Genomic DNA, 19,890 nt, shown 5'->3' on the forward strand with positions numbered 1-19,890 from the left:
ACAAAGAAACTGTCTGGTGTAGTGAAGTCAGCCGCGAGTACAAAGCTGACACTGACTGACTTGATCAGAGGACTTCAGCAGACCCTCCATCACTGGGCTGGAGTGCAGAGGCAGCCGAGACCATTTCTGCTTCCAAGCAGCTGATTGTGATGGAGGCAGGCAATTAGAGGCTAATGGGAGCTATCTGAAAATGGGCAGTGAGGAAAAGAAAGCTGCTGTTTAACCCCACATGTGTACTGAAAGCAGTAAGTAATATTGTCATTTGTTGATATGCTCATACTGGAATTTCAGTAAACCTTTATTTAAAGGCAAATTAATGCATGAACTGCCATCCACTAACTTCCTGTTCTCATTAAGCTTTGTTGGAGAAAGAAATTAGCGCAAAATGTGCAAATGTCAGGTCAAAACTGTCTATTATTCTGATCTTTCTGAGACTTTGACATTTAAATTCCTCCATTAGGAGCCTAAACTCTTCATTAAGCCCACATATTCTAACTAGTTAACGGGAAAAAATAATAACTATACAAACCAACTGCTTAATTGCCAGGCCTCCTGGTCATAAATAAACATGATCACAATGAAATTTATTTCTAGCCTCTCTCTCTCTTTTTTGAATTCAACATCTGCAGCAGCAAGAAAACAAGGCAGTGAGTTATGATGGACGCTCGGGGATCAGAAAAGGCTTCTGATGATGGCAGGTTTGTCCTTTTTTGGGGGCCATTTTAATCGAACCGCGCAGTGTCTGTAATTACAGGCAGACGGGAGGTTCTTTTAACACCTGCAGAGAAATGGTGGATGGTTGATCCACCGTTGCAATTTTTCAGAACGGATTGTGAGGAAACAGCCAAACGAGCAAACAAACAAGCTCTCACCTTCACAAGGTAACAAACAGGATCATTTTTACTGATCGATTGATATGATGGCATTAAACTCGGTGGTATGACATCAATTTTAGAGTCTTTCACCAGGATGGCCATTCAAGATGGATTTTGTTTGTCAGACATTTGTCTGTGTAAATTCTCAGTCATTCAGGTCATTGTATCCAAGGTATTTTTCTCTGTCAACTGGACTGGGTTTCTTCTCTTGAAGACGTTTCGCCTACTATCCAGAAGGCTTCTTCAGTTCTGAGTGTCAGACATTGTTTTCTCAAGATTGATTGTTCATTACAGACCTAATTAAAGCTGTGCTGCAATATTGGAAATCCCTGGGACACACGTGTGAAGTATTGATTGGCCAAAATTACCCCACTAAATTATCAAGAAAGGGTGTCATTAAACCTCACAGGCTGCACATCTCATCCAGTCATAGATTCAGCTCTCACATTCAAACTCCCTCTAATATTTCAGCGTCGAGGGTTTAATTGAAATGGCAGGTTTGTGAAATAAAAGCCGGCTCGGTGCTGTCGCTCTGCAGAGACACGCCACAACAATCTGTGTGCACAGACAAAGGTCAGCCCTGTGGCCGAGAGCATGCAAAGACAAGGATCTTGGGTGCAGGAATTAGCCTGCATTTCCTGGTTGGACAAACATCACTGTGACCTTTTATTGCCCATTTCAGCGTGGAACTCAAAGGGCTCCCTGACAGGTCTGGCACAGGATTAAAAATCAGGGCTTATTAGAATCACGGGGGGCTAATTGCATGATCAAAATGTGTTTCATTATCTATTGGGCTCAAGCGTGCTCCTCTTATGAAGGTGACTCTATAAGGGTGAAGGCAGAAGAGGAGGGGAAATACCGCCTGATATCGAAAAACCATCCCATTCATTACTGGGGAATCAGACAACACTGGCAGGAGAGACATCCTGCTCGCTCTGGAATTAATGTCCACGCATTCATAACTGTGCGCCTGTCAGCCGCTGTGGCGATCTCAGTGAAAACCTAATTCACACTGGCAATATTTAACGGACCGATAAAATATGGATGAAAAGCCCTAAAATGTTGCATCTGGGAGAGCAAAGGAGAGCACGGGGCCTCGCTGCCAGGCCTTTTAAAGATAAGGTTTGGTTAGACCTCATCAATAACTCATTTGTAGCGGAAAATTGCACAGGCTGAATGATCCACCGCAGGAAAGGGGGAACTTAAATCCAGGCTCATCAAAGCTGAGCCAATGAGCGGTGGCTTATCAGCTGTGCCTGTCAATCACCTCCCAGGAGACCACGAAGGGTCCCAGAACAAAAACCCCCACTGCAATATCCCCAAAAAATACCTACATAAAATTATTATTCATAAGATTTCTTTCTTGTGCCCCAGTGATCATCTCATAAAACGTAATCAGATCTTCAGGGTTATGGCTCCAAAGGGAGGCCGTGCTTCACGCGTTGCTCGGCCTGGAAAAGCCGGCTTTAACGGGCCTGTCTGTAGAGGCTGTGACTCACGAACAACAACAGACACTATTAATGATTTGGAGTCATTGAATACTGATCAAGAGGCCTGTCATGTCGAGGCAGGCAGAGAGTGGAGGGATGAAGGAGAGGGTGATTACACAGACAAGTGGCGAGCAAGTAGACTCCATTTTGGGGCACGCTTTGATGGGATCTCCAGAATCAACAGTTCCCCACCTGAGTCGAATAATAACAGCAATAAAGACAGACTTTCTGATAGCAGCAAAAATGAACCAAAGGATAAATAAACAGCGGAGCAACAACACATTCATTGAATATGTGGAGACTTGTTGACAGGTTCTTCATCAAGGAACAGTCACCTGATCTGACCTGAGAACTCGGCATTGCAGGCATTTCAAAAGCAAAGAGAAATGCTTTTAACTGGCCTGAAAATTGGTCAGTGTGTCATCAGGTTACATTTCAATCGTCCTTTGGTTTTTCTTTTCTGCTGGATAACTAACCCGTCCAGATCACAAACTAAAGTGGCTGCAGCCAGTCTTGAAAGCACGGCTGATACTGGCACACGATGCAGGGAAGGACACCCCTTGTGGTAGGTTGCAGATTGCGCCTCTTCTTGAAGATGTATGTTGCTATGTGTTTATTTGATGCCACAGACTCAGGGGCGTGACTGCATATGCCACACTTTAAAATATGGCTTAACTTGCCGATGTTCTGCCTGCCTGTGTTCCGCACACCATCTTTTGTGGTTCCTAACTTCCTAATTCTCTCAATAAAACACGTGTAAAACAAAATGTTGGAAAACATTGGTTCCCACCCTTTTCCAGGTGATATTTTTGAATTGATCTGGGCATTAGGGAGAACCTACCGAGCCCCACGCCCACGATGAGCCTCCCTGCCAGCAGGACCTCCTTGCCCGGAGCAGTGGACAGCACGATTCCCCCGACGGTGAAGAAGAAGCTGGCCAACAGGATGCACACCCTGCGCCCGAACAGTCCGTTGAGGACGCCGCCCAGCAGCGCAGACAGGGCGGCTGCAGCCACAGTACTTGATATGAGCATCTCCTGCCACAGGGCGCTCAGCTCCAGCTCCTTCTTCAGCAGGAGCATGGCCCCGGAGATCACCCCGGTGTCGTACCCGAACAGGAAGCCCCCCATGGCGGAAAACGCCGCCAGCACGTAGACGAAACCGGGCGTAACATCTTGTTGGAACTGCTTGCGCGCAGCCCGCTCCAGGTCTCCAGTGGACGTTGACGGCGCTGCCGGAGCAGGAGCAGGAGCAGCGGCGGCGGGGGCGCCCTGGCTGCTGATGCTGGCGCTGGACGGAGCCTTGATGAGACTCCGCTCTCCCCCGTCGGTCACTTTCCTCCACCGCTCGCCCATCAGGTTGCTCATACTCCGGAGGGTGTAGTCATGGTCGCCCTGCTTCCGCGACATATGGCAAAAACAAGACAGGAAAGGGCTGCTGAGTCGCTTCCACTCAAGAAAAGAAGAAGGGAAATAAAACAGAAGCACACTCACGCACTTCAATAGTAACTAAAATCACGCCTCTCGGACTCGAGCCGTGCACGCAAAACTCTGAGGTCCGAGCGCTGCGGAGCAAAGTTGTCAGCCAGTCACATCCCTTTGGTGCTGATGGGAGAGTTGAGGAGGAGTGAGGAGGAAAGGTGACATCGGGGGAGTGGAGTGGAGTAGTTCGTCACTGGCCGCGTCGCCGTGACGCAAGGTAATGTTTCGGAAGCGGGTTGCGGTCGGAGTGCGCGACTACTCTGCGGCCACTCAGACAGGATGAAGCTAATTAGCAATCGGAATTGTCGCAAAAAAGGGGCGGGTGTAATATAATAGATGTAACTTCGAACGAAGCGTCAGTATAAATAAATAAAACATGTGACTGGACAAGCTGTGCGTCAATTAAAACGAGGAATCAAGTCTTCCTCTACTTTACTGCGCCCGTATGCAGAATAAAAGGAAATAGGCTGCCCCCTGCAGGACTTATGTCGGTACTACAGCTCCATTAATTCTCAGAGACAACGTTTTCAATTCTTCAAACCGAAATCTATTTTAAATTCATAATCTTTTTTCGAGAGACCAGACGCTGAATCGCCGTAGGATTTTATATTTCATTCTTAATATAAACTTTATCCCATGGAATAATAGCTTCTTTTTTTTAACTTAACTTGTACATCATGAACACAACACAATTTTAAAAAAGCTTTTAGTGCACCATCCTAGTGAAGTTTATTGTAAAAATCACACTGTGCTATCACTGTCTTAAACATACTTTTATTATCTGGAAATAGTGCAACCATGCAACCAGAAGAAGAATGTTGTAATGGGACCACAGGAGAATGGCCCGTGCAGTTAAATAAATGTGTTGTGGTCTGTTTTTGCCTACACTCTGTGGAAAATAACACAGGACATATATTCAGTTTAATTGTCTGTCTGCAATCATCGTGGGCATCATTATGAAGGATGAAAGAACAAAATGGAGGTGAAAATTGTCACAGAAAGTCCTGAGGTTGTTGTTTGCCAGTATCCAAACATGCCCCCATCTCTGTGAACATGGTGCATGACTGCAGCCTGAAGAGACGTCGTGGCTGGAAATGCATTCGTGGGTGGAGGGGAAAATCAATACATGGACAACGATGTCAAACAAAATGGAGAAGGAGCGCGGGCAGATAATGGCTCGTGATTGATCCCATTAGAGGGAGGGCAGTAATATTCCTTGCACGCGGTGGGTTCACACCCTGTATCTTCAGGGAAATCTGCTTTGTGTGCCCCGCTGATAGCGAAGACGGAATTAGCAGTTTTATCATCTATTGAACATCATTTCTAAAATGAATAAATGTGACAAACTCCGATTCACTCAAGCCAGAGACAGTGCAGAGCCCCTCCTTCCTCCAGGTCTTCAATAATCACGCTCATTGTGTTCAATCGAGCAAATCACCACGGCGAACGGTCTAAAAAGGCACATTAAAAAATCATCAGAGTGGAAAACTGGACGTACTGGACTGTAACCTGTGGGCGGCATCAAAGCCGCGGTAACAACAAATGAAACAAGCGCTCCAGCCGGTGGGACTCTGTCAAGTTTGGGACCCTCACTGGGCAGCAGACATGAGATGCAACCAGAAGAACAGCAAGATGTCAACCAGGTCAAGTGGCAACCAGCTCATGCAGCTCTCACCCTGATCCTCACCTTGACCCCGACCTCGACCCCTGATCCTGTTAACATTACTCATTAATGTGCATTTAATCAATGTTTTGATCAATATTTAGAAATCATATTCACTTTTCATGCCCTTCAATGTATTTCTAGCGCTGATTCCCATCCAACCCTTAATAAGCATCTTTCATTTTGCACTTTAAAAAAGAGTCTTTCCAAGGTTCCAGACTGACGTTCTGGTTAACCTTGGAAAGCTAATGTCTCCAACACAAACGCATGGGGGAAAACATTACGTAGTTCCAGGGATTGATGAAGCCTCCCGGTTCTTTTTACCACCCCAGCGATTATAACCTACAGCCGTCCGTATAATCTCCACCTGAAAAGAAACCTGAGTAGCTGCACAACAGCGTGTGGTGCTTTCCACCGCAAATAGTTAACTACATCCTGGTTCGTGCACCCAAGCAACTTCCCTGTGCTCCTTTTTCTTTGTCTGCTAATCCCCTGTGACCCCCCCCCACCCAGTTCAGTATCTAATTCAGCAATTGTTTGTTCCAACTAAACATCCCTCTTATTTTTAACACGGGATTTAATATTTTACCAGTAAATTCCGATGAGAATAAAAGTGTCTCAAGTTTCAACCCCTCCTTCAGCATTTGTTCTGATGCGTGTGTTCATCCATCCTGACAGCCACACACACGCACACACACACGCACACACACACGCACACACACACACATTTCCCACGGGAGTCCATATCAAAGTGATTAATTTTGAAACAATAACCTAAACATCCGTTTTCAGTTGGAAAATACACATGATAATTTCTCAAATATTCCAGTCATGAACGGTTGTTCCTGTTGGGTGCAGCTCAGTGATTCAGGTTAATTAATATGTAGTTTAATCTTTAATCAGAATAATTCACTTTCTGGTTTCCTGCTTTTTTCATTCAAATAAACTCTTTGTATCTATGCATATCCTCCTCCCCCCCCCCCCCACACACACTCACACACACCCACACCCACACCCACACACACACACACACACACACACACACACACACAGGATATACAGTATATAAGTGGCGTACTGAGGTGTGTGTGCAGCTCGGCCCGCTCTCCAGCAGCGAGGGATCATCAGGCAGGATGATTTCACCGCGGGGGACGTTGACGCTCTGCTTTTTACTGGTTTCAGGTACCATCACTGACTTCATCAGTCATTTTTAACAATTATCACAGACAAAACAGCAAAAGTTGTAGCGGCAGAAGTGACACATTTGTCTGACTGATATACGACATGCATGCACATGTATGGAGTGGTTAAACAAGGAATTCGTTCATTTCATGCTGCATCTCCTCGTTGGAATAAAGCAAATTTAATGATAATAATAATAAACGTGCAAAGATTTAACCCTGAGGGTAGAGAACATAATTACTTGATGGACCAATTAAGTTGTTAAATGTATTTTCCAAATGTATCATCAAAGAAATCTTAATCAATTTTGAAAAAACAATCAATGCTAATAATGATGAGCACAAGTTGAAGGTTCAGTCTTAAAATGTTCAGCATGAGAATAAATCATCCATAACAGTAACTTAGATCCTGTACCTCATGAGAAAACTGATATTTAATGCTAATTGCATTAAGTGATGATGATTAAAGCAACCGTATTGTAAAATCATGACAGATTTTATGTGTTAAAGCAAAAAGAATAAAATAACAAATGTTTTGACAGCTTAAAAATGTGGTAGTAGACATATTATATTAGCTCCTTAACTCTCTAAGCATTAAATCACAAATTTCTGTTGTTTCTCAAGTTTTTAATGTTCTTCACTTGTTACGCATTATTTCTATTCACTCTGTATTTAATTTCACTTTATAATTGTTTGCTTTTTAGTTTTCAGCGCAGGTGAAACAGCCACGACGACAGAAGCTCATAAATGTGAGTTGACGTATTTACACCTTAAAATATATTATTTGCTTCCTGCTTTTCATGTCTAATGAGTAAATTTCCTTCTTTGTTCAGACACCTGCAGCACCTTTGGCAGTGGAGTCATCCAGCCCTTTAATGGTTCCAGCTTCTACGTGAGGTCCAACTGCCCCTTCACCCTCACCCGATTCACCCACAACAGGGTGGATTGTGACATCACCATGCGCAGAGGCGACAGCGGCCTGCTGGTGCACGTCGAAATAATCATCAACAAAATCAGGACTGTTCTGCAGAACGGGAGCATCCTGGTGGAGGGCAGAAGGTCAGGCTGACAGGTTCAGCATTTACCTGTGACGATGCGTTAGACACGTTATTTCATTATGCTTCATCCTTGCCAGTGTTTCACTTCCATACGACCACACCTACCAGCATATCTTCCAGTATGGCGTCTTCACCAAACTGAGGAGCTCTCTGCTTCCTCTGTCTGTTACCTGGCACAATGTCCCCGGGGGAATAGACTCTCTGCGGGTGAGAGCTCGCTTCAACAACTAACTTCTTTATATTTCACTGCTCAAAAAATAAAATAAAATCCTTGCACAGCAACAAAACATTAGTTTCCATATACTCTGGTTAGTCATTCATTTTGTGTGGTTAAGGTGGAAGTGGAGCAGCAGCTGAGTGGTCTCGTGACCGGACTGTGTGGAAAACATAACGCCACAGGTATCTTTACGATAAATCATATCAAGATATTTGTTGCGTTTGTTCCCACAAGCAGAGCTAAACAGAACTCTGTTCATCATGTCAGCAGTGACCTTAAATGAAGCTGCATGTTAATGAAGGGTATGATGTCATTTACATTGTCTTTATGAATGCAAACTTTATTTTTCTGAAACTAGCTCACAGACAGCAGCTGGTGGCCGAGAGTACGTTAGCTGATGATACGTGCCAAACCAGAGATCCTGCATTTGCTGACAATAAAGTATGTTAATGATCACAATGAACAAAATATCATTACATATGTCTTTTACCATATATATATCCAAATGTGTCAACTCCTTCTGTTCACATGGCCTCTTGAAGATATGCAGAGACTTCTTTTCTTACACTTTGGAATGTCTGCAAGCCAGGACCCTTCATTATATCCAGCTCTGTGAGGAGAACCTTTACACCTATGAAGCAAACTCCTACATCGCATGCGCCTTCTTCAGAGAAGTGGTGCAGCAGTGTGGAAACAGCAGCCACATCTGGAACATCTGGAGGACTGAAACATCCTGTAGTGAGTGCTGCGTGTGGATGTGCTGCCGCAGAGGTTTCGTTTGATGACCGTTGATCGTCGCTGTGGGTGTTTTCAGAGGAGCCCACCTGTCCGGGAGACCTTATTTATGCGGAGCAGGGGCCAGCCTTTGCTCCCAGCTGCTCCAACCCCGACCCTGCGATATCCAACCAGGATCTCGTCGCCTCCTGCGTCTGCCCGAAAAGTGAGCATCACGTGTTTGTCTCGTCGCTGCACACGTTTAGCCTCAGCGCATCCCAGTAAACTCTTAATTAATTGTTGTGGAAGATAAGCTTCGTAATGATGTCGGGGGTGGATTTGGCTGCGTGAGCGTGCCCAGCTGCCCCTGTGTGTTTGCGGGTAAGAGCTACTCAACCGGTGACACGAGGAGTACCAAGTGCCAGACATGGTAGGTGGACAGAAAGAGATGTTCTTTCTGCATTTATCTGTTCATAAATCTGCAATTCCGAACTATTGGCAGCATGTGTGACAGCGGGAAGTGGCACTGCTCGGCAAACTTCTGTCCTGCCACATGTGTCATTGAAGGCCACTTTGTGACCACCATCGATGGAAAACGCTACACCGTCCCCGGTAAATGTACATATGTAGCCTCCCAGGTAATTTTGCCCTCTTCTCCACTATTTTATTATAAAATTTGAGTTTTTCTTTTCACCACGCTGACCTCTATGTTACATCTCTTCCAGGGTTACAACTGGACAGTGATCACTGAGTTTTACAAGGCGACTCCTACTCTCAAAACGGTTATTCTTCATCTGTTTCAGGTACCAGCAGAGCTATGAAACACGAGGTCAAAGATTATTGTGCACGATAAATGCGACGCCTTTGATTTCATTTGCAGGAAGTGTACACGTTCTCGCACAACATGGTGAAAATTGGAGAAGATAAGATCACTGAGCTTCACACGTCTGGTAACAGCCGAGGATGATAACACATATTTGCTGGAGATGGAGGTAACCATCTTGCATCTCTCTTTGCTTAGATCATGCTCTGGTTTTCTGGGAGTCCTCCATGTACGTGCAGGTCCACACATCACTTGGTCTGAAGATCCAAGTCCAGGTGTCGCCACAAATCCAGCTGTATCTGACCCCGCCGACGAACCACACCGGCCCGATCTCAGGTCAGCCTCTCAAATCCAAACTGGGATTAGCCCAGTTCGAGCCAGCTGTAATGGCCGTCACTCTTCCTCTCAGGTCTTTGTGGGAACAGCAACAGCGACACCAGGGATGACTTCACCACGAGCAGCGGGATCGTCGAGAACTCGGCTCAGCCTTTCGCTCTGTCCTGGACGTTGGGCACTTGCGCGGTGAACATACTGGACACCTGTATCAACACAGACAACGGTACTGCCAAAACAAATAAAAACATGTAAGAACTCCTATCAAACGTTTATGGGAACCTTTATCTGTCGTGGCAGAAATATTTGCAGAGGAGAAGTGTTCGATTTTGAACGACCCAAATGGGATGTTTGCAAAGTGTCACCATCACATTCCGACCGATCACTATCATAAGGTGAGGCGGGCGGTCGATTCTTGACCTGCAATTAATTCTGCAAAGTGATTTACAAATCAATATGGGCTGCCGTCACTATGGTACCTGCATTTCTAGGCTTGCATCCAGCGGACATGTAACTGCGTCAGGCGTCTGGAGGAGTGTATTTGTGTTGCTCTGGGAAACTATGCCAAAGCCTGTGCTGGTCTCGGAATCTTCATTGGTGATTGGAGGAAGGCTACTAATTGCAGTGAGTTTAGATTTGACCAATATAAAACTTTTCTTTGATCTCTCTTGATGATGCTATGGAGTAATGGGCCATAGGTTGCTCATATCATTTACGAAATTGCTGCATTTGTTCTGTCACAGCTGTTAAATGTGAGAACAACCAAGAATTCTCCTACAACATCCGAGCTTGCAACCACACGTGTCGCTCTCTATCCGGGTCCGATCCTCGTTGTGGCCTGGATGATATGCCTGTCGACGGTTGTGGCTGTCCAGAAGGAACCCACCTGAACTTAGAAGCCACGTGTACGACAAAGGCAGACTGCTTTTGCAACTACTACGGTGGTACAACACCACCTGGTCCTGTCGTCATTGACGGCCGACAGTGGTGAGCTAATCTAAAATTTACAGCCTTTCCAGTCAGAGGCAATATTATTGATTTTAAATTAATAGATGTGCACTAAAGTTATGTGTTTTTTGCAGCATCTGTGAGGATGGAGAACTTCATTGTTCTAAAGATTGTGGTAAATACGTCTGAAAACTCAATATTTTATGCTACAGCTGAATCTAAATCAATGTGATCCTCATGTTTGGAGGCTATTAACTTTATATTATACTTTGCCATGTTTAACTAATACCCATATTCACTATACTGTATGTACCTATCTTTTGGTTGTAATGGCTGCAAACACCAGGTTGCAGGAATGGGAAGGTTTGTGTTCATTGCGCTGAGTTCCCAGTAAACACGGCTCGGAAAACCTGTGACAGTCTCAGTAAACCAGTGGTAAGGTGATCTTTACCTGCAAACTTTATTGGGAATTATGTGGTCTTCCACTACTGCTAATCTCTGTCAACTGGGTTTATTTTTCATTTCATCTTGACCTAAAATATCTTGTTTGAGCTAAACTATGATGAGTTTCCAGGAAGCCAGTGTGACTTGCGATAGCGGCTGCTACTGCCCATACGACCAGTATGAGGATCACCTTGGCAACTGCGTTTCTGTGGAAAACTGCACCTGTATCTACAGCGGGAGGGTGTTCACTGCCGGACAGAGCGTGAAAAGCAACTGCAAAACCTGGTAGCGTCATTATTAGCTCGTGTCTCGCAAAAAGTCAGCAAAGCCGCGACGCCCAGTATGACCTGTACTCTCACATTCCAGTATCTGTGGTCAGGGTCAGTGGAGCTGCAGAGACGAGCCTTGTTCCGGGAAGTGTCAAGTTTATGGAAATGGACATTATCAGACCTTTGATTCCAACTTGTACCGGTTTGACGGACATTGTCAGTACACCTTTGTAGAGGTGAGAACAAATGATGATATCTATTTTTTCTTTGTTCTGCTCTTCCTCATGGGTGGGTCAGCCCTACCAACAACACAACACAGACTTAATCCATCATCAAACACTCGTTTGAATCTTTTAGAAGTGATTCTTGGTCTTCTTTCCTTCTGTAACGTGGCTCTTTTTCCATTTGAGGATGCCTGTGGGACAAGAAACGGCACATTCTCCATCAGGATTGAGAGCGTCCCCTGCTGCGACGAAGCGCTCACCTGTTCTCGCTCTGTTGTCTTTGACCTGCAGGTGAACATCTCTTTCACCACACATCCATCTATATGAAAAAACTGACCTCGTGTTTCCAATTTCTCCTTTTGTGCATTTTTAAATCTACTTTTTTGTTTTGCTTTACAACATCCTTTGTAATTTTGACCAAAACTCAAAGGGCATTGTCACGCTGACACTGAGCGACATGAAGGTGACCAGACGCCACCATGACGGCTGGACCTTAGGGAAAGATCTGCTTTATACAGTCCGCTCTGTCGGCCTCTACATCATAGTCTCAGTACCGAGCAAAGGTATAACGCTCATCTGGGACAAACACACTCGGCTCACTGTCGAGCTACAGCCACACTGGAGGGTGAGTGTTGCATTCGTCACACGACAACATTGTTATTCTGTAGCTATAAAATTACTTTTTAATCTCTTTTGCTTTCATTGTCTTTTCAAATGAGTCTCCTTTGGTAATTAACATTTCATTTATTTCACAACTTCTATTCAAGAATCAAGTGTGCGGCCTCTGTGGAAATTTTGACGCCAGTGAGATGAACGACCTGCAATTAAGTGACTCTGCAAGTAAGCCACTTAATTGTTCAACACATATGAACTACTTTAACGAAAATAGAAATGTTGATTCGAACATGCTTACAGTGATTGGCAGCCCTATGACGTTTGGAAACAGCTGGAAAGCAACAACACCTCCTTGCTCAGACGTGACCACAGAGATATTTCCATGTGAACGTAACTCCTACTGTTCAGCCTGGGCACAGCGGCGCTGTATGATTCTAAAGGGAGACACATTCAAACAATGTCACTTGTTGGTATGCACTTTAATTCAGCGCACCAGTTTGTCATCTTCAATCACATTTGTTACTGGGTTGTATTAAAACTGCTACTTTATAGTAGTACAGCTATTTCAAATGTTGAGGTCATCCAGATTTGCATGTTTCCATGATATCCAGGTGGAACCAGAGCCCTACTACCACGCCTGTGTGCAGGAGTCCTGCTCCTGTGAGTTTGAAGGGAAGTTCTTGGGTTTCTGCACAGCTGTGGCAGCCTACGCTGAGGCCTGCAGCGACCAGCTTGTGTGCATAAACTGGAGAACACCCGATTTATGCCGTAAGTAACCCTCTCTGTTTGACAATATAGCAATCAATACCTCAATCAATGCAGCATATTGTAAAGTCTTTTTTTGCAAAAAAAAAAAAAATAGCGGTGTACTGTGACTACTACAATGAGCAGGGCCAGTGTAGGTGGCACTATGAAGCCTGTGGTGAGTCGCTAACCTGCGGCGACAACTACGTCAGTCACAAGCTGGAAGGTAACTGCAGCTCACCTACATCCAATAGATGCTAAATCTAGTTATAAACAGATGCATATGGGTTTGGATTTATATGTGCTTTAAAAGCTAGCGTGTCTTTTCTTGTCGAAGGTTGCTACCCTAGATGTTCAAAGGAAGCACCATACTATGATGCAAACACTGGCAAATGCACCATTCTTAGAAACTGCACCTGTTATTTCAACGACACTGTGGTTGATCCTGGATCTGATGTGCTGCTTGACTCTGTTAGCTGGTGAGTTGAGTCACACTGAGTTACCGTTTTGTTTTTCATACTTCCGTAACTAAATATTTTTCCTGCAATTTAATCCTTGTCAGCCGCTGTGAGAATGGGACAGTCAAGTGTCGTAAGTATGAATTTAATTCATTTAACCCTCTACCCCTACAACTGAGATCTAAGATTGTCTTCTTCCGTAGCACCTCTACCAACAACTACTGCTGCTACTACTATTTTATCAACAACTCCAACTACAGCTGCATCAACCACACCTGAAATTCCATCCACCATTTCTACAGCAATGACAACCACACCCAATATCTCAACTACAACTACAAGTTGGTCAACTGAGATTCCATCAACTTCCATGGCGACAATTACAACTCCCCCAACTACAACTGAAACAGGGTCATCCATACCTTCCACTACGTCTACAGCAATGACAACCACACCCAATATCTCAACTACAACTACAAGTTGGTCAACTGAGATTCCATCAACTTCCATGACAACAATTACAACTCCCCCAACTACAACTGAAACAGAGTCATCCATACCTTCCACTACGTCTACAGCAATGACAACCACACCCAATATCTCAACTACAACTACAAGTTGGTCAACTGAGATTCCATCAACTTCCATGACAACAATTACAACTCCCCCAACTACAACTGAAACAGAGTCATCCATACCTTCCACTACGTCTACAGAAATGACAACCACACCCAATATCTCAACTACAACTACAAGTTGGTCAACTGAGATTCCATCAACTTCCATGACAACAATTACAACTCCCCCAACTACAACTGAAACAGAGTCATCCATACCTTCCACTACGTCTACAGCAATGACAACCACACCCAATATCTCAACTACAACTACAAGTTGGTCAACTGAGATTCCATCAACTTCCATGACAACAATTACAACTCCCCCAACTACAACTGAAACAGAGTCATCCATACCTTCCACTACGTCTACAGCAATGACAACCACACCCAATATCTCAACTACAACTACAAGTTGGTCAACTGAGATTCCATCAACTTCCATGACAACAATTACAACTCCCCCAACTACAACTGAAACAGAGTCATCCATACCTTCCACTACGTCTACAGCAATGACAACAACACCCAATATCTCAACTACAACTACAAGTTGGTCAACTGAGATTCCATCAACTTCCATGGCAACAATTACAACTCCCCCAACTACAACTGAAACAGAGTCATCCATACCTTCCACTACGTCTACAGCAATGACAACCACACCCAATATCTCAACTACAACTACAAGTTGGTCAACTGAGATTCCATCAACTTCCATGGCAACAATTACAACTCCCCCAACTACAACTGAAACAGAGTCATCCATACCTTCCACTACGTCTACAGCAATGACAACCACACCCAATATCTCAACTACAACTACAAGTTGGTCAACTGAGATTCCATCAACTTCCATGGCAACAATTACAACTCCCCCAACTACAACTGAAACAGAGTCATCCATACCTTCCACTACGTCTACAGCAATGACAACAACACCCAATATCTCAACTACAACTACAAGTTGGTCAACTGAGATTCCATCAACATCCATGGAAACAATTACAACTCCCCCAACTACAACTAAAACAGAGTCATCCATACCTTCCACTACGTCTACAGCAATGACAACAACACCCAATATCTCAACTACAACTACAAGTTGGTCAACTGAGATTCCATCAACTTCCATGGCAACAATAACAACTCCCCCAACTACAACTGAAACAGAATCATCCATACCTTCCACCATCGAGACCAGATACACTACTCCGACCACTTCGGCGACCTCCAAATCAAGTACGTTCGGAGTCACAACGGAGTCAACTACAGCTATACAGTCGACCACGGGTAGGGTAGACCATGCCTTTGTTTCGAATATGCAAATCCCTAAATTACTTGCTCAGCACATTTATTGTCCTAAATTTTCTGTATTCCATTGTAATGTTTAGCAAAGTGTGAGTGTGTTGATCTCAAGAACAAAAGAAGGTGGGTCTGCGGTCAGACTTGGACCGAAGACTGTTTTAATAAAGTGTGTATAAATGGGATGATAGAGTCGACTCAAGTGAGTTGCCCAAAGATGACAATTCCCAGTTGCCCCAGACAACGGGCTACAAAAGTCTCAGATGGATGCTGTGAAACATGGAAATGTGACTGTAAGTATGTCGACCCCCGCCCCTGTAGACCTAATGCTGTTACCTAGGGAACACAAAAATCTGATATCATCTGTTTTTGTTGCTTCTAGGTCAATGTGAGGTATATGGGGACCCCCACTACATATCTTTCCAAGGTGTACCCTTTGATTTCCTGGAAGATTGTACCTATGTACTGGTGGAAGAGCGGTTACCACAACATCATCTGACCATTGCTGTGGACAACTACTTCTGCATACCAGGCCTCGACGGCTCTTGTGCAAAGAGCATTATATTGAAATATAAGAACAATACTGCCTCACTCAAAATTGACCCTCAATTGTTTACAGTAAAGGTGAAATAAAAGAGAACTTTATAAATAATACTGTTATTTTCTGAAACTAATGATGCATTATTTAATCTGTCATAGGCCACTTTAAATAATGAGACCATAAAGCCCCCATATAAGGAGGATGGATATTCATTTGAAACCACAGATTACATTGTGTCCATTCACCTCCCAGAGATCCGATCTTATGTGTCCTTAAGTCCATCCTGGACAGTGGTGGTCAGTCTGGCCATGGAACACTTCCTCAACAACACCCAAGGACAATGTGGTGAGTAATGGGGAAAAAAGTAGATTAAAGACTCAATGCAAATGTGTGCGTCCTTTTTTAAGGGTAGATCCTTGCATCACCATCACATTCTTTCCAGGGGTGTGTGGTGTTGGCTCATGCATCCGCAAAGGAGGGCCAATGGAAGAGGACGGCTGCTGTGATAAGACGGCCTACGACTGGGTGTACGATGACCCCATGAAACCAGCCTGTTTTTCTGCACCGAGAAATGTACCTTGTCACTCCAGCACGCCAGTGCCCACGACCAGCCACACTACTACCACCTCCTGCCCTGCGATGGCCCTGTGTGAGCTCTTAGACCACCCGTAAGTACACACACACACACACACACACACACACACACACACACACACACTTGCACTTCTATCTTTGTGAGGACTTTCTTAGACATAATGAATTCCTCAAGTCCAAAATCTCTTAACAATCCCTAAACTGGATCTTAAAACCATGTCTTAACCCTCAAAACAGTCCTTTTAAGTCACGAGGACCGGTAAAAATGCCCTCATATCCTAAAAATGTCTTTTCTTTGCTATTTTGGAACTTGTTATATATGGTATATAGCAGGTACAAGAACACATCCACACAAATACTCATTAAACGTTATGCAAGAAAAACATATTTTGTCTTTTTTCCCCAGGGTCTTCTCAAATTGCAGCAAGCATGTGAATCTAATCCAAAAAAAGAACAACTGTAGATTTGATTCATGCAGAACCGGTGTCTGCTCCTCACTGGAACAAGCTGCGGAAGAATGCAAGAAGGCAGGATTCTGCATCAGCTGGAGAGAGCTGACGAGTGGACGCTGCAGTACCTACATTTTAGCTGCTATGTTGCCTCTGTGTCTCACTGATTTCTTCCTGAAACAACATTCTCTTTTCTTATTTGTGTTTCAGATCTGACGTGTGCGAAAGGCCTTGTACATGATGAATGTCGCTTCAAGCTGGATGACTTCTGTTATAGAGGGTTTGTTGAATGTATCTAGTTGTGACTCAGTGTTAAAGGAAAGAAAGAAAGAACTCTCAGGGTTTTAACCTTTTTTAATCTCTGCACAGAGCACAGATTCCTGGAGCCTCCCTGGAGCACCAGAGCACTGGTTGTTTTTGTCCCAGCGGCCAATTCAGGGCTGGAAATCACTCAGACGTCTGTGTTTCTGAATGTCACTGTGAGTAAAATGCATATAGAACAGAATAATACTGAATAAATGTTATTGCTTATTGTCTTTTTCCATCCATCAGACTGCACAGGGTCCCTTGGTGAGCCCAAAAAGGTAAAGAGATTTTCCCTGGTTAGAGCAGAAACAGTAATATTTGCAATTTAGACCCTGTTTAGAGAATACTAATTTCTACTCTTTATTTTCTACTCTTCCAGCCAGGTGAGGTGTGGCAGTCTAACTGTCACCTGTGTACGTGTAACAAACAGACCCAGAGCGAGGAGTGTGTTGAAAGACCTCCCGTGACACCAGTTTGTAGCCCCGGCACCGTGTTGGTCAACACATCTTGCTGTGGGGAGCCACTCTGTGGTAAACATTAGTGCTGCACATGAATTTATGAAAGTCAAAGTTGCAATTCTGTGTTTTCTCTTCCCTGACACCCTCACATAAACGGCCTGTATTATCCATGCTCTATTTTCCAGTTGAAAAGACCTGCAGTTTTAATGGAAAAACGTACAAGGTATGTGGCACAAGCAGGTTACAGGGATATGAGACTGAGCTAAAGGCTAAAGCACCAAGAGTCAAGGTCCCTCATTTATTGTGTTCACTCTCAAAGCAAACACTATATCATTGCCAATGAGTATTCCTGCTGCATTCTTAGTCTAAAGATTTAAATTCTCATGTAATCTGTGGTTACAAATAGCTAACTAACCTTGCTTCTGAGACAAGCAGCATAACCGTAAACTAAGAACTTTAACAGCGGGCAGAGATTTAGCTGGAATATTGCGTCGCATGTTCATTTACTTCCATGTGCAGATGGGAGACAGGTGGTGGGAGGCTGAGCAGCCCTGCATGTCCTTCAGCTGCAGCAACGAAGGTATTCAGACGGTCACTAAGGTCTGTCCCGAAGAAAACTGTCAGGAGGTACTGAACCCTTCTACTGCAGCTACTACAGTTACACAATACTTGACGTGCGACGTCGTACTGACTGACTTTTGTGACACCAGGAGGATAGGATCTGGGATCATCAACACTGCTGCTTTACATGTAAGTCCAATCAAAACCTGTGAAAACTGGAAGACATGTTTGATCATCATTGGTTGAGTAAGGGGGGAAAGATGATACACTGGTGTTACAGGCAACCAGAGCTGTGCACCAAAGCTGACCAGCATGAACGTCACCGTCGGCAACTGCAGCAGCGTCGCACTGATGCCTGTGTGTCAGGGTCAGTGTGCGTCGGGGCAGAGGTGAGATGGAGACAGCAACATCACAGAATCTCATTTCACATGGATTTCTTACCCGCCCGGGGTCCCTGTGGCTCAGCAGGGTCGTGTTTGACGGCAACCTGCAGGTGGAGCAGACACACCAGAGCTGCCAGAAGCGAAGATCCGAGAGGAGACCTTTAACCCTGCAGTGCCTGGACCTCACGAGCAGAACACACGTCTATGAGCATATCACCGCGTGTGACTGCAGAGACTGTGTTGCTGCTGAGACTCCTGCAGGGTAACCGGAGTCACCATTCAAATCCAATCAGTTTGGGCTTTTAACAGACTGAATTATTCAAAAGAACATTTAGTGCCTAATTTTTTTTTTTCAACTAAATGATAAAAACACAAAAAATTTTAATGGAGAAAATCCTCACTCTCTTTATCGAAATCAGTTACAACAGAAATAAAGTATATCGCTGACTGATTCTCAGGCCTTTGTGTATTTTTCGTGAGCATATCCAAATTAAATTTCCTCATTTTGTACTTGTTCATGCTGCTTCAAAGTTGCCCCCCCCCCCGTTTGGGAGCCTCACTGGTGTTTGTGATGTAAGGTTAAAGACCTCAGTGCTGCACAATCAGGGTCATTCATGTCTTATGTGACTCGGATAAATGACATAACTGATTAATTTAGCTGCTGCTTATATTGACTTTATCCTATTAATTTCCTTTTTCATGTTTAATCAGATTCTATAACAACATTGCAGACCTGCGTAAATGATCTTCTTAGCTTGTCTCAGTAATAACGTTTTATACGATGCGTTTAGATGCACAATATGATCCACCTTCTTATAAGCATCTCTGCATATATGCACAGTGCATATTACCACAGCAGCATATCCACTTTATAACAGTGGTTATAAACAGTGCTTCCTTTCACATATGAAAAAAAGTCCCGTTAATAATAAGTCCGTCAACTCTGTGTGAGGTGCCATTAGGGGAGATTTTTGTTGGATTTTGTAAAATTCAACAATTTTGTGATGAAAACGCTGTGAAAAAGCTATTGTTACGTGCCATCAATAGGACAGGAAGACTTTGAAGAGGCCTTGTAAACACGCAGCTTGACAAAAAGCTGAATTTCTCCAGACGAGGAAGCCATTTCATTCTTTGAAAAC

The 19,890-nt window shown here is 44.1% G+C and overlaps 2 protein-coding genes across 4 annotated transcripts in view; one reads left to right on the forward strand and one right to left on the reverse strand.

Moving 5' to 3' along the window:
* Positions 1-3,986, reverse strand: part of slc2a13a (solute carrier family 2 member 13a) — a 30,129-nt gene extending 26,143 nt beyond the window's left edge. The window contains exons 1-2 of one of the 3 annotated variants that reach the window (XM_029825446.1): positions 3,863-3,986; positions 3,207-3,759 (exon numbers count right to left, since the gene is read on the reverse strand). In XM_029825446.1, the coding sequence (XP_029681306.1) occupies positions 3,207-3,732 (526 nt within the window). In that variant the 5' untranslated portion in view covers positions 3,733-3,759; positions 3,863-3,986. Of the gene's footprint in view, positions 1-3,206; positions 3,813-3,858 lie in introns of those variants that run through there. The other 2 variants (XM_029825447.1, XM_029825445.1) reach the window with 2 other exon arrangements.
* Positions 3,938-19,203, forward strand: LOC101073041 (mucin-2-like). Its single transcript, XM_029825444.1, has 45 exons — positions 3,938-4,063; positions 6,604-6,691; positions 7,395-7,439; positions 7,524-7,749; positions 7,826-7,955; positions 8,084-8,147; positions 8,324-8,406; positions 8,508-8,703; positions 8,780-8,905; positions 8,989-9,109; positions 9,182-9,317; positions 9,405-9,482; positions 9,560-9,629; positions 9,701-9,838; positions 9,912-10,061; positions 10,136-10,230; positions 10,327-10,459; positions 10,579-10,822; positions 10,918-10,958; positions 11,130-11,218; positions 11,358-11,512; positions 11,594-11,732; positions 11,907-12,011; positions 12,151-12,345; positions 12,488-12,560; positions 12,636-12,805; positions 12,947-13,103; positions 13,198-13,305; positions 13,417-13,558; positions 13,642-13,670; positions 13,741-15,447; positions 15,549-15,752; positions 15,842-16,083; positions 16,159-16,345; positions 16,443-16,668; positions 17,001-17,167; positions 17,254-17,323; positions 17,413-17,522; positions 17,596-17,627; positions 17,729-17,879; positions 17,993-18,030; positions 18,327-18,434; positions 18,518-18,557; positions 18,649-18,757; positions 18,837-19,203. The coding sequence occupies exons 2-45, from the start codon at positions 6,643-6,645 to the stop codon at positions 19,015-19,017; spliced, it is 7,059 nt and encodes a 2,352-aa protein (XP_029681304.1). The 5' UTR covers positions 3,938-4,063; positions 6,604-6,642; the 3' UTR covers positions 19,018-19,203.
* The last annotated feature ends 687 nt before the right edge of the window (positions 19,204-19,890 follow it).

Source organism: Takifugu rubripes, chromosome 18 (genome assembly GCF_901000725.2).
Source record: "Takifugu rubripes chromosome 18, fTakRub1.2, whole genome shotgun sequence".
Lineage (NCBI taxonomy): Eukaryota > Metazoa > Chordata > Actinopteri > Tetraodontiformes > Tetraodontidae > Takifugu > Takifugu rubripes.